Source organism: Sesamum indicum, linkage group LG10 (assembly GCF_000512975.1).
Source record: "Sesamum indicum cultivar Zhongzhi No. 13 linkage group LG10, S_indicum_v1.0, whole genome shotgun sequence".
In the NCBI taxonomy this organism is placed as follows: Eukaryota; Viridiplantae; Streptophyta; class Magnoliopsida; order Lamiales; family Pedaliaceae; genus Sesamum; species Sesamum indicum.
In genome coordinates this window covers 1,472,052-1,486,252 of record NC_026154.1, presented here as the reverse complement: position 1 = coordinate 1,486,252, position 14,201 = coordinate 1,472,052, and the positions used below count along the sequence as shown (strand labels likewise).

Here is a 14,201-nt window from a genome sequence, read left to right as displayed (position 1 = left end):
ACAAAATGTAGTATTCATTAATGAAAAACAAAATTTTCTCTTGTTGGCATCGGGAGTTGGGACCCCAAAAGTTAGGCAAATTAAGTTGACACATAATTTTTTCAAATTTTTTTTATTCAAAACGGATTTAATCGAACTAAATAAATTATAAAACAAATATGATACATTTGTCATGTAATTGATCAATTTTTATTAATTATATATTCAATTACACAATAAATATATTACAAATTCATAAATTAATTCAGTTCTGACCAAAAACCACACACCTATCATTTTGTTTCGTTCCTTGTCTTGGTAAGCAAGTGGTTCATCATTTTGTCCGTTGGGCATGGACTAGTATGGATGGCATTGATAATCTGAGTTTACTTGTTGCAAAACTCAAAATTCCAAACCCTCCATACAGAATCGAGTCGATACAGAAAATACAACAAAGGAAGAAATTAGACATCCCTGCTGCTCGTAATACAGTCGAGAGGCTTGTTTCAAAAATCCACAGTCGCTAAAAACACTTGAATCGGTAAAATAACACGAACCGATGCCCAATCTTCCAATCACATAACACCAAAATGATGTAAGCGGTACAACAAATGGGGAGATTTAAAAGTCATCTTGAATAAAATGATGTCCTTGAAGAAGAACCATCCAAGAACAAAATCTCTGGGTTCAGACACCCAATGTCATTCACGTTTAACAATCTTGCAGCAGCAACATATGAAAAGTTTCGAAAAGCTCACATTATTATAGGCTGAAATCTCTATCAGACATCATATAATTATGATTTCTACCCTAAATTGCTAAGTTTCGGTGTGTATGTCATTGCCAGCAACTGCAATACAATATACAGAAATCAAATGATAACTGTCGAATGGTTTTGTGGCTGCAAAAGACCTGCCTAAGTTCCTGCTCCAGTTGCAAGAAGATAATGGTTGGAAAGTCAAGTCGGAATAAGGAGGCAGGAGCTTCGTCTAATTCTTCTCCTCTACATGAATGATTTCCGTGGTGGACATATATGACAGATAATGTGGGCATTTACCATCTCAAAGCCAGTCATCCACTCTTAGCATCTGCTCACGTCAAAAAACTTACAGTTAGTGTTAGTCAAAATGGTTTTCCATCTACCAAGGAACAACCAAGAACTCAAAGTCAACATGTATGCGCATAAAAAAGTAGCAATGATTCATAATAATTACTTAAACAAGTTTCCAGCGGATATTATAATTTAGATAAAAATGCGACCTGAAACTGTACAAGAGAGCTTTCCGTAACATCTAGGATAAAGATAGCACATCTTCAGCTAAAACTATTGGTCTAACACATTTCTCAATGTCTCTCAAAGTAGGAGAATATCAATAATTTGCAACTAATTCTAGGATATTGAAACCATGCATTGCTGGAAAAAAGAGGAGGAGACTAGAGGTTACTAAATTATAAGTCTATAGGGAATAGAACCATAAAGAACAAAAGTTGTTGGATGAGTAGCAAAGAATTTGATTGAAAACTTAAAATCACGAATGGATTATGAGGGCAAAAACCACAACCCCTTTGGTTCCACCATTTGAACCATAGCAATCTTCTCTTTGATATTCTTCCTTCATATACAAAACTAAGAATTTTGAAAATAAAACATACCATTTGAACTCTCTTACGTGGTAAAGTTCCACAACCATGCTCAAGACAGGTGATAAAACTGTATGCAATCAAAAACTATTCTCACCTTCATGCAGCAAAAGTTCCAAGCCTGTCACAATGGGGAGTTGGAAAGTTCCTATTCCAGTGCCGCCTCTGCATTTCCATGTGACAATAACGTCCAAGCATATGTTTATAATCCTTGATCACATTATTTTCTATGTCATTTCGACTAGGGCTTCCAATTGGATAATTCTCATCAAATTCACGGGACTTAACAAAAAACTCTACTCCATGTTTCTCTGTTGTTTTCTTGAATGGATAGGAATAGTTCTTCTGCAACGAGTACTCAGGCTCTGAAAATGGAATATAAGCAAGCAGAATAATTATCAAAAATGGCAGCAACTGAAGAAGCAGCATCAAATTCGGGCCCCCACCACCTAAATCTTCCCTCTGGTGAGCGCCAGCATTATGTGTTCTCGTCCTGTAAACATGAGCATTCCTGAACATGTCACGGTTGCCAAAGAATGCTCTGAAGATCTCATCAGGATCAAAATCATCATCAAAGAAGTCATTCCCAGTTCTCCTCCGCCTTCTCCTAACCTGATACTGTTGATTGTACTCAAACTCATCAACCAAACCCGTTTGATCATACTGCCTCCTAGAGTCATCGTCACTCAAGCACTTGAATGCTTTGCTGACTTTCTTAAATGCCTCCTCAGCACCCGGTGCCTTGTTCTTGTCAGGATGAACTTTCAGTGACAACTTCCTATAGGCCTTTCTAATCTCCTCAACTGAGCAACTTTTCTCCACACCAAGAATCGCATAATAATCTTTCTTAGTCTTGATCTGCCTCACCAAGTGCACATGCTCCTCCGTGTAACTCCTCTCCCCATTTGAAACCCCATTATCACATGGGGAACCTTCCTCATTTTTCACCTTACTGACATTCTTCACATCATCAGATGGACCAGCAGAAGATGAAGAATCAAGATTTTCACATGCAGCCAAAAGATCATCCACTGGCAAATTCTGGTTAAGGCGGCGGGCAATTCCAAGAAATTTAAGGGCTCTTTGTTTATTGCCAGCTGAAATGGCCTCTTTGGCAATATTGATACATCTCAAGGCCTCATCTTTATTGCTATCCATAACGATTTTGAAGTTCTCAATAATGCCCACTTCAAATTACAACCAACACACTTCAACAAATGCCCTCAAATTTCAATCTTGGTATATTCAAAACCTACGATTCAGAGAATCCATCAACACCCACTCCATCATATGAAGCCTTAAATCTCTTCAAAAACCAAATTCCCCTAACTAAGAAAGAAACAAAAAGCCCACATCAGGGTCTTAATCAAATTCAGCAAACAAGCTTGGAAACTGATGCAAAGAATATAAACATAGCCACAAAAAGGGGCTCATCCTCATCATAAAGAAAAACCCGTATATTTACCGAAATTTATTAATTATTCAACATCAGCCATCCAACAATACAATCAGAAACTTACAAATCAAAAGAAAGACGTATTATTACCTTAATACTAGATCCGAAGTCCCATGACCGACTCGAGAGAGAGAGAAAGAGAGAGAGAAAAGGAAGAGTGTAATCCCACGGGAAGAATATGTGTAGGTCAAATATAAGTAGCCCGATTGCCAGCCAGTTAAAGTGTGCCAAGTCATGCAGCCCACCTTACCTTTGTTCTACAGAATTTTCTTCCACTGAGACAGATATTTAGGGAAAAAGTCTGAAAAACCCTTCCACTATGTTTGGTTTCATATTTTTGTATTTTTCGAGATAAAATAAAATGCTAATTAATATTTATTTTTATATTTTATCTGTGTATTTTTTTATTTTTTAACTTTTGATATGTAATATATATACATTTATATATAATATAAAAGAGACATGATTTGACTATAAACAATAATTTTTGTCTTCAAAAAATACAACATTAAACATACAATATTTATATATAAAAGAGATATGATTTGACAATAAACAGTAATTTTTGTCTCTTAAATCACAATATCAAACTTATACCACTTATTTTAAGATATCTTAAATTACCTCAAAACATACTATTTATTTTCAGCACACACTTATTTATCTGTCTATTTTCAAAAACAAAACAAAACATTCAAAATACAAATTCAAACATTATGTATGTTGGTGGTTACTCTAATTTTTGCAGATATTTATTACACTATTATTTTCCCCGTTGTCCATTTATTTAGGTGGGAAATGATAAATGTACCTAAGTTTGATAAATCATAGCACTATCTTATCTTATGTTTACTGTACAAAAGTAAACTGTTGACTTTAACGTTTTAGTAGATTCCAAATTCAATATTTCATCAAGTTATGAACGCCATTTTTAGTTCCATAAAAATGAGTTGGTGTCCTTTTTGGTCAAAAGCAAACCACTCTTTATGGTGAGAGAGCACTCAATTCCCTCCTAACAGGCGTTTGCGTATTTCCGTTGATTATTGAGGGAGAAACCAAAATAGGGCTATCACTGCAACTATTTTTAACGTTTTGGGATAAAATAGAAATTTTCGTAAATCATGAGACTAAAAAGGACACCAGCCCTTCATTGAGGGACCAAAAATGCAATTTAGCCAGTTATGAATGATTAATTGGTACAGCAATATAGATTTCAATAACATATCTGATATGGAGATAACTTTCACAAGCATACAACAGGTTACAAGTTGCAAAAATAATGGTTAAATAGTCATTCTTTGTACACACTCTCACACTATATTGTACATTCTTGTACAGCTCTAGTTCATCTATCTCCCGGTCTTTCTGCATCTTGGGTTAGTTTAAGTGCAGGAGAAGAAGAATCAGTTATCGTCGTCAGAGTCGAAAGATTGCCTTCTTCTTAAAGATTCTATCAACTCTGTCGGCCTGCCTCCTCCGGTGGTGGCTATTCCAGGCTGTTGCCCAGTCCGAGACTTAAGCTTGGGCACACTCATTGCACTAAGAGGCGTTGATGCACCCTTGTTTATTTCTCTGAGGACAGACCGGGCAGTGACTGCTGCCACTGCATCTGCCACAGCCGAAGCCACTTTGGAATTACTGTGAAGCTCTTTGGGCAGCTTACCCTTTACTGTATTGGAACTTGGCTCTTTTGTCACACATGGCGATCGATGTGCCTCTGATCTCTGCATTGTTGCAACTGCATCAACAGCCGAGTTCTTGGCTTTCATGGATTCATATTTTTGCATGTCGTATAAGAGTTCTTTCTGAAGTTGCCGATCAGCAACTAAGATATCATCAATCTCATTCTTGTAATCCTTGAGGAGGATCCTGAGGCAATCCATGAGGGAACCAATGAGAGGGCTGTTTTTACTCTCTAAGAGACGTTTTAACTCGATAAATATGGGGATGGCATTCTGGATCAGGCCTTTCCTGACTGCCTGAGTTATGGCTCTTCCTTTGGAGGCTGCTGTCAGCGCTCCACAGTCTCCACCTTCTTCGATATCTGCTGCATCGGATGATGATCCCTGGTTTGATTGAATTCGAATCTCTTTGCTGGAGAGAATAAGCAAGGCATCCTGTTTTTCTCAAAATTTTAGTGCCACTTTCCATTAATATGAAGCCATCTTAAGAAAAATCTAGAGAATCAATCAAATTTGCTTTTTCGACAAAAATAATATCTCAGTAACACAATCAACCATACAGAAACTTAAGATCAAGATGTGTGGTTGAGCTGGAAAGAGAAGAAAATGTTAATGGGAGGGCAAATCTTAACCTGTAGAACTGACTGCCCTGCAGAATCCTCTAGAGAGAGCATACCATCTGATGCAGCAGCAAGAATCTCAGCACATACTTTTGCAAAGGTGGCCAAGAGGTGCTCCTGAGCCATTTGTTTCAGCAAAGTGGAATAGATGTGCATCCTTTGAGACCTTGAGTTCTCATCGTTTCCTCTGGGAAAAACAACTTCTTGTTTCATATATGATATCTTCAAAGTCATACAAATTTGAGCTAGAGAATAAAAAACATGCAAACCTAATTGAGAAAAGACACTTTTCATTGCATGAACTGTTGGAGTTGCTATGTCCTGTGTGTGCATTGCAGTCATTCAAAACAAAAATCGCTTCCACAAAACTGTTGTAAGCTAAAAGTGGGGCCTTTGCTGCAGATAGATATCACAGAGAAAGAGAAAAAGAACAAATTAAAGTAAACAAACAAAAATAGAATGTGAAATACCAAACCAGTAGGTGAGTTTCTACATCTTTAACCTTTTAAGATATTCCCAAAGAGGAAATCAGCTAGTTGCCTAATTTTATCTGAGTCATCAACTAAACACAACAGAAATCTGAGGAAAAGCACTCCTCTCCACTTTACATAATCCCGCTGCAGCAACGAAACCAAGTTGAATAAGAGGATACCTTGTAAATTGTAACTGATCCTCCTTTGCAGTGAAATTGCGGAATACAAATTGTTTACAGCAAAAAAGGTACCTGTAACAGCCTGGAAAGTAGGATAAATGTCTGCCTTCTTACTAGCTCACACGGATCACGCAGACATTTTGTGATCTTTGACATGTAACTGTAAGGTTTCAGAATTAGGGAAGAAATTTCTTGAATAAAAAACGACTTTTGTATTTATTTACAGACTCTTAACTAGGGCTATACTGGACCTCACCAGTCAACCATAGCAGTGTACCGCACACAGAAATCTGCCATCATTACCACAATGTTATTCCGGATTGCAGCGCAGTCACTCTTTTCAAGTTCCTGAAAATAATCATCTGCTATTAGTAATTAAAATAACAAGTAAACCGATTTTACTATCTGTAGCAGCTTGTCCTTTGACCTAATCACAGAAGAAATCTGGCTGAACATGTAGTAAAAACAGCACCCAGTTTCAGACTCGAGAACTAAAGTTGCTCTAACTCATGTAGCTGTACGTTTGCAGCATTAGGGAACTTTTTGTAATTTAATTAAGATATGTAAGTAAAGAGGATCATTGAAAGAAGCTCTTGCATAACTTTGACATTGACAAAAAACATAGTGGTAACCCATTTCCATACCCTCGTAAGTGATACTTATTTGGTTATAAAGTTATCATGATGTAACTTGTCAGGACCTGACCATGATTTATGAAATGTACCTGCACGAAGAGAGGAAGATAACGCTTTGCAAGTTTCGCATCAACTAAGCAGATCTTGCCCATGGTTAGCCAGGCCTGAATATACAAGGATGGGGCACTCTGTTTTACAGACGCGGCAAGGCCAGGTAGTTTGCTAGATTTTGGATCAGAATTTCGAGAAGTGATGATGGTGTGTATGGTCGGAACAATAGTTTTTAAATTGACTGAAGGGCAGACAATAACTAATGACCCAATGGTGTAAATGGCAATAATTGCTTGTGCTAATAATTTCGACACAGAGTCTGCTGTTCTTCGTTCTTTCCAACTTACAGTGGTCTGGGGTGTAAGAAGAGCGTTCTCTTTATTGGCATCAGAGATTTTTGACATATACAAGTCTAAAACTTGGGAAGCTTTAGATTGAAGCTGGTTCACCCATCTCATTACAAGGGAATTGGCCTCCTCTGAATTTAGAGCCTTCCGTTTGCACAAGGTTCTGAGTGCTTTCACATGAGCATTGACCTGGTCCAAGCACATCAAGTTATTCTAATTCCATAAAGCACATTCGAATGCAGCTCTGAGTAGTGTGCAGAAGCTATATTTGGAAAGAAAAGTAAGATTTCTCAATATTTATATCAATCGTGTATCAGACGAACATAATAAACATTAAAAAGAAAAACGACCAAAATTTTCATTTACAGGTTCAATATCAGCAAGGGCATTCTTTTTAAGACAATTTCATCTTTGCAGTTTGTGAAGCAGAAAAAAACACATCCACAGTTCCCTTCCACACAGTTGTAATTCCTCTGGCATCCATCTACATGAACCATAAGTTGCAAGAAAAAAATTTTGATTCCCCATTTTCATGTGGACATTATGAGCAAAGGAAAGAGAGAGTTATTATTCAACCCATCCTAGAAATAAGTAAATAATGTAAAGGTATAGTTCTGACGCCCAAGTTATCATGAAATTAGGAGTTTGATCAATATTGAGCAAATTTTGTTAACATATCACCTTCTTAGAAGCATATTCACAAGTCATTGACAAAGAAAACTTATTACAAAGCTTCAACAACACATATGTACAATTGGCTGCATGGTAAGAACATAAACTCTATATACCTCAGTTGAATGCATGTTGAATCCTTCAAGTCGTTTGAGGAAGTTTTGTGCTAGATCCGCTGCAGGCTCAGGGGGCAGTTCCATGGCTACATTAGAAATGGTCTGCAATAGAAAGACACGGTCTCCCACCCAAGCAACAGAGCTAGGTTCTACGTCAACCTTTTCTTCATCCACAAATCCCTGTTGAGAAGGGCTCTGGAGTTCGCTAACTGGTTTATACTTGTCAAGAAGCAACCAATGATGATGGAGGAACTCCCAGTCAACTGCTTTTGGAAGGAAGGCAGATACTTCTGACAACAAAAACCAGGCACCAGCAGGTGCTGTCCATTTCTCTATTGACATAGAATGGTTCAACCAAAGGGATTCAGATGTCCTGATGACACTTTGAAGTGCAGTAGCAATCTTTGTCTGGAGTTTTTTCTTTCTCCCCAGGCTTAAACATATCTTCTTCACCCAAGGTGACACTTCTCCATCAGAAATCTCTTTCAGCAGGGGTAGGAGTCCCTCTGGATATAACAACTCAGCTTCTGTATCCAAGTAGTTCCCTTTGCTATTTGTATCACGAGGAAAACAGTCATAATTTGCTGAACAACTCAATCCAGCCCTTGATATGCGAGCAAGAACTAGTTCCGAAAATAGTTTCTCGCATTCTTCTTGGATGCTAGTTTCATTATCACTTATTAAACGTGGTATGGAATGCATCCATACCCTGGTCACAAGGCTACTTGAGTATGTCCTGAAGGCCTACAGGTCAAGAAATTATAATTTAACAATGAAAGCACTGCAAAAATTCTATTATTGTAGATACAAGAATAGCACACCACCATTAGAGATAGGATAATAATTAGCAGCAGATATCACAAATGAAATCTCAAGAAAAAATTAACAAATGAAAATTAGAATGAAATATGTTTAAGAACCCAATGGTGCTACACTGTATACACGGACGGATGCCGTCGACCCTATTCACAAGCACCCGTGCATATAGATGCTATTTTAGTAGTGGAGATCTTACAAAACCAGAATCTGGTTTGCTGGAACTACTTGGTAACAAGTAAAGCACAGAAATACTTCACCTCAGATAGAGCTGAGATTGCCATTTTTCTGATGCTAACAAGTGGATCAGAACAAGCCATGCCTACTGTCTTTAGCAGTTCTTCATCGAGTTCACCTCCTAGATGTGCTGTCAATTTAGATATCAATAAAAGGGCTGCCTTTCTAACTGCAGCCTTCTCATCCATACAACATAGTTTCAGAATTTTGTTAATCCCATCTGTCCCCTCATACCCAAATCCCATCACTTCTTTTAACACTGTTCTACTTTTCTCATTCCCCGACAAGGACACCACTACCTGAGCTAAATTTGTTAAAGCTCTAGCTCTAATTGCAGCTGTCAAATCAGAGCAGCGCTGAACCAATGCTTCTAATAGTCTCGTACCCCATGAACTCTCAACTGCATCAACCATATCAAATCCTAAAGGACTCCTCAGAGACGTTATAAAAACAGGAACTAAATCAACTGCCAAAAGCCTAAACTGCCCCTTCCCTTGAGTCATCTTTATGATGTAATCAGCAAATTCACCTTGATACTCAAAATCCAAAGCCTTAACAATCTCCATGATAGAATCAACAGCTAATGCCCTTGGTTCAGACTTATCTGGGGCTCTCTGCACTAAATACTTTGGCATGTTCGCAACTGCCATCTTAATGTCGGAAGAACTTTCACACATTCCCACCATATCATTAACCACAAAACCCAGTGCAAAGCTCCTGACCTGCGATTTAGACAACAAAATCAGTGGGGCTAGTGCCTTCAATACTACAGCAGCAGTATCCTCCTGCTTCCCATGCTCAGCTTTCAATGCCTCACTCAAAACCCGTGCACACAATTCACATAACTTCCTGAAACTAGCTAAATTTCCCCAGAACTCAACAGCCGTCGTTGGAATCTCACACACAGTCTGAACCAAAGCCTTTAAACAATCAGGAAACCGGTTCAAATGGACCAAACCCATTACCATTTCCAACTTATCAAGCAAAAAGAACAAATCTTTCACATCATAACCGCCTTCTTCCGCCTCACTCTCAACACTGTCTCTGTTCTCCACCCTGTTCTTATTCCCCCCAATATTTCTCCGTCCCCTCTTCTTTCGACCTAGGCTTGGAGGCACAGACCCTTCCCCAGAAGCAAAAGAAGGCCTTTTAATGGCCAAGCGTATTGCGCGAAGGAGACTCAGAAAAGCCATGGGAGTGAACAGAGTAAAAACTGGGGCATTTGGGGATAAAAGGAGTGATAGATAAACTTTTGAGGCCAAAATGGAATTCCTGGAGCTGAGCCCAGAATCCATGGCTGAAGAAATCGCGTTCGTGAGTAAACTAAGTGAAAGATTTCTAGAAGACAGTTCATTGTAAAAATTGTCAAGATCAATTGTATCGTTGGTGTTCAGAGTGAAATCCAACAGGGTTTCTAAATCTCTCAGAAAAGACAGTGAAACCGGTAACTGAGTTTCAAGATTTGTAACTATTCGAGCAATAATTTCATCCATGGCTGAATCTGAACGAAGCTTCACGGTTTGGTTGGTTGGTTTTTTTTTTTTTTTTTGGTTTGGGTGGGGGAAGGTAGTGGGGGTAAATGAAGAAGGCTTTCAATTTTGGTATTTTCCCGCTTCAAATGTGCAGATCATCAACGACGGAGTTTTTAGTATCACTAAGAAAAATTAAAAAAAAAAGACATATTGGGCCGAGTAATCCAATGCCCCATATAATATTTCCGAGACTAAATATTTGGGCCACGGGAAAGCCCATTTCGGCCCAACGGAGAAATCGACAATAATTGAGAAGGACAAAGTAGTAATAATAGGAAAAGGCTTGTCTAGTTTAGGAATTTCAAAAGTCCTCCTCTCATCAATTCTTCTCGCGTTACCACAAACCCTCGCCCTATATATACCGACTGTCTATACTGACCTAAACCCCTCTCTCGCTCTCTCTGCAAATCTCTTGCTCCCTCTCAAGCTACTTTATTTCTGTGGGAAAGAGATCCGAGAGCTCAAAACTCTGCCATCATGTTGGTCTATCAAGATTTGCTCTCAGGTAAATCATTCCCCTTGTTAGTTTTTTGTGCTTATAGGTAGATCTACTTGAAGATTTATTGATTCTGGTGTGGAATCTTATACTTGATTGAGTTGTTGTTACTTTGTGTATTTGGTTTTAAGATCCTTGGCTTTTTGAAGTTAGTATCACTGAATTATCTTGTTTGCGTTCGTTCTCTAGTTGGTTTTGTATCGGATCTTTCTGTTAGATGATTAGCTTAGGTGTCCGGTATGTAAGTGAATTTTGGATTGTACCTTATGTCTTTTTTGATTGGGGAATATATTACTTTTCCTAGGGCTTTGCTAGAGATATAAGGTCTGTTGTTGGTATTTTCCTTGTGCCTTTAATCATGGTTTTTGATTTAGAAAGGGTGGTTGTAAGCTGGTGGGTTGATACATGATTTATGATGGTTTTGTGTTTAAAAGATCAGATTTTTGCTACTTTATGCTATGTTGGTTCCGGATGAAGATCAAATTTTTGGTGAATGTAGGATTTTCTGGGGTTTTAAGATTGCTTTACCATGTTATCTTGATTGTCCGTTTACAGATAGTTTATATCTTCTTCTCTATACTAGATGCTATTATTTGTCCTTGACTTATTTTGCTTCTAGGTTAGATTTATCAGAAAAATTGAAGTCTTTGCTTTAGTTTTTTTGGTGTTCTTTTGGGAATGCTTTTAGTTTCCTTGATGTTCTTGCCAAGTGCTGAATTTTGGTAGATTGAATGTCATTCATAAGTTTGATTATGTTATAGATACATCTTGGTTGGTTCAAATTTAACTGTTGTTAAATTTGCTCTATGATACGTAGGTGATGAACTTCTCTCGGACTCTTTTCCTTACAAGGAAATTGAGAATGGAGCTCTCTGGGAAGTGGAAGGGAAGGTAGGGGCTTCTTTGCCTTTCTAAATTGTTAATGAAGCTAATATCATGTTTTTGGATTTAGTGATCTTTCTCATAGTGTTGGGATGCAAGTTAGAAGAGATTCCAATCCTTGTATTGCATCTTAATCACAAGATTTAACACTGTTATGTTCCTTGTGGATCACAGTGGGTCGTCAAGGGTGCGGTTGATGTAGATATTGGCGCAAATCCCTCTGCTGAAGGTGGAGAGGAGGATGAAGGTGTTGATGATCAAGCTGTCAAAGTGGTGGACATTGTTGACACTTTCAGGCTCCAGGTTCATATCTACATCTTCATATATGTGTTAATTATTTCGATGAAAAATGGCAAACGTTGGTCTAATAGTAGTGTTTGTAGGAGCAACCTCCTTTTGACAAGAAGCAGTTTGTTGCCTACATCAAGAAGTACATCAAGTTGTTGTCCAACAAGCTTGAGGGCGAGAAGCAAGATCACTTTAAGAAGACCATTGAGGGGGCAACCAAGTTTTTGCTTTCTAAAATCAAAGACCTCCAATTGTAAGAACGCATTCCTAATTCTTCTCTTTGTTTCTTTCCTGCTTCTATCCAACACTGGCATGTTCATTCATTTCATGTTCTAATAGGATGATGGATATGATTTTTTCTTATTGTAGTTTTGTGGGAGAGAGCATGGCGGATGACTGCACGCTGGTGTTTGCTTACTACAAGGAAGGTGCTGTTGACCCAACATTCTTGTACTTCGCCCATGGGTTGAAGGAAATCAAGTGTTGAAGTGGCTGTGGTGTTTCTTGTTGTGGCCATAGATTTTTTATCTTGTTGGTTTTCTCATGATACTAGCACTTATGGAGACTTTGTAATGTGTTTCTCATTTTGGTTTTGGATGGTGGTTTTCATTTTGGATCATAAGTTAAATTCTTCAATAAATTAGTTGCAGTTTTGACCTATCACTCGTTTGAATCATACGCCCATTGTGATTATTAACAAGATAAGCATGTCGAATTAAGTTTATGCCAAGTCCCTACTAAAAGAGGCGTCGGCCGAGAGATGCTCTCCTTTTCCACCCAAAGATTCTACGCTATCTTTATTTATGAAATAAAGGTGAATGAATTATTATGAGCATGAGCACAGCAAGTTGCAGATCTCACTCATCAAAAAGAGGAAAGGAAAGAAAAGAAAACAGCGCTGGTTTTTAATGTCTGTTTTTCCGCATATTCTTGATCCATCTGGAGATGCTCCTGTTGATAGGGGCAGAGGACTATCCAAATGACTGAATAGTCAGTCAATGGGGGAAGGGTGCATCGGGTATAGAAGTACAACATATTCTGCAAGATACAGCTCGACAAAAATCAAATCTTTGTCCAACTCAGTGTACAAAGCCTGTGTACTTTCAAGCATGGGATAATGTGTGATTGATGAATGCATTTGGTATTGCTTTCATTTTTATTTTCAGCTTTCTGCGCTTTTAAGGGGACACAAATGTTTTATTAATTTTTGTGCGAGGATTGCAAAAATGTTTGGATTGTATGTTTTCAACCAAAAAGGTTTTTGTTTATCTAAATAAATTAAAAAACTTGAGCATTTTTTGAATCGTTAACATAACTAAAGAAGTGATGGACCGGATCATATTTTTTCTTTTTTTTTTTAAATAATTTATGATGGAGTCATGGATACTGTACACTCCTCATTTTTTTAATTTTAATAGTTTATTTATTATTTATTATAATTATCATTTAATTAATACTTGTAAATTAAATATTTAACTAATTATAATTATTAATAAATTTAAAAATTTGACATACCAAAAAGTTACAATAATTATAGATGTTCAAAATGACTATCCGTCCTACAAGTATGTCGATGGCATCGGCACCAAAGTTTTTTTATTTTTTCACCCACACTATGTATTGGCCTTCAACTGTTTTCCCTCACGTAGATAGCACTAGGTCCAGGGGCTTTGCTTCTTGCCCCGGTAGATGTCTTGTACGTTGGTGTTGGGTACGCGAAGGCTTCTACTTTTACTTCTAGTGTTGGCCTTTGAGTCTATTCTCAACTCCCCTCACCCGATCATGTAAGATGCAGCTCGTGGGTCTATTTGAAAGAAGTTCCCCACCATGAAGGCATTTTGAACTGTCTGTTTATTATCATCACCGGCATTAATATATATAGATTTCACATAAGTATCAATATTTCTTTTTTTAATTTTAGAAAGTTATTTATCATTAATTATTTAATAAATTAATAAATCTATATATTTTATTGATAATTATGAATAATAAATTTTAAAATTAATTAATGAAAAAAAATGCACTCAATTATTATAAATATTATTTATCGTCTAAGATCCTACACTGACACATTAGCTTAGCTTGTCTTGAATTAGCCA

The 14,201-nt window shown here is 37.5% G+C and overlaps 3 protein-coding genes across 4 annotated transcripts; 1 reads left to right on the top strand and 2 right to left on the bottom strand.

The window, feature by feature from the left end:
- On the bottom strand, positions 527-3,283 carry LOC105171531 (chaperone protein dnaJ 49). 2 transcript variants are annotated; one of them, XM_011092680.2, is made up of 3 exons: positions 3,167-3,283; positions 1,718-2,949; positions 527-1,067 (listed from the first exon to the last, which is right to left on the bottom strand). In XM_011092680.2, exon 2 carries the CDS (start codon positions 2,776-2,778, stop codon positions 1,720-1,722), a length of 1,059 nt encoding a protein of 352 aa, XP_011090982.1. In that variant the 5' UTR covers positions 2,779-2,949; positions 3,167-3,283; the 3' UTR covers positions 527-1,067; positions 1,718-1,719. The 2 variants fall into 2 exon arrangements, with proteins under 2 accessions (XP_011090982.1, XP_020552991.1); XM_020697332.1 differs by having other exon boundaries at positions 1,718-2,872; positions 3,167-3,280.
- LOC105171597 (condensin-2 complex subunit D3) lies at positions 4,284-10,508 on the bottom strand. Its single transcript, XM_020697085.1, has 9 exons — positions 8,928-10,508; positions 7,852-8,595; positions 6,755-7,252; positions 6,287-6,378; positions 6,103-6,190; positions 5,881-5,995; positions 5,648-5,774; positions 5,391-5,565; positions 4,284-5,193 (listed from the first exon to the last, which is right to left on the bottom strand). Exons 1-9 carry the CDS (start codon positions 10,395-10,397, stop codon positions 4,480-4,482), a joined length of 4,023 nt encoding a protein of 1,340 aa, XP_020552744.1. The 5' UTR covers positions 10,398-10,508; the 3' UTR covers positions 4,284-4,479.
- Positions 10,788-12,765, top strand: LOC105171530 (translationally-controlled tumor protein homolog). The gene is made up of 5 exons (XM_011092679.2): positions 10,788-10,941; positions 11,750-11,823; positions 11,989-12,117; positions 12,198-12,355; positions 12,472-12,765. The coding sequence occupies exons 1-5, from the start codon at positions 10,914-10,916 to the stop codon at positions 12,587-12,589; spliced, it is 507 nt and encodes a 168-aa protein (XP_011090981.1). The 5' UTR covers positions 10,788-10,913; the 3' UTR covers positions 12,590-12,765.

Excerpts from the sequence above, each read along its gene's own strand:
- LOC105171530 (XM_011092679.2), top strand. The coding sequence starts at position 10,914 with ATGTTGGTCTATCAAGATTTGCTCTCAG. Across the intron at positions 11,824-11,988 it reads TCTGGGAAGTGGAAGGGAAG|TGGGTCGTCAAGGGTGCGGT; the intron begins GTAGGGGCTTCT and ends TGTGGATCACAG. Across the intron at positions 12,356-12,471 it reads AAAATCAAAGACCTCCAATT|TTTTGTGGGAGAGAGCATGG; the intron begins GTAAGAACGCAT and ends TTCTTATTGTAG.
- LOC105171597 (XM_020697085.1), bottom strand. The coding sequence starts at position 10,397 with ATGGATGAAATTATTGCTCGAATAGTTACAAATCTTGAAACTCAGTTA. Across the intron at positions 8,596-8,927 it reads CAATCTCAGCTCTATCTGAG|GCCTTCAGGACATACTCAAG; the intron begins GTGAAGTATTTC and ends CTTGACCTGTAG. Across the intron at positions 5,194-5,390 it reads CAGGGCAGTCAGTTCTACAG|GATGCCTTGCTTATTCTCTC; the intron begins GTTAAGATTTGC and ends TGAGAAAAACAG.
- LOC105171531 (XM_011092680.2), bottom strand. The coding sequence starts at position 2,778 with ATGGATAGCAATAAAGATGAGGCCTTGAGATGTATCAATATTGCCAAA.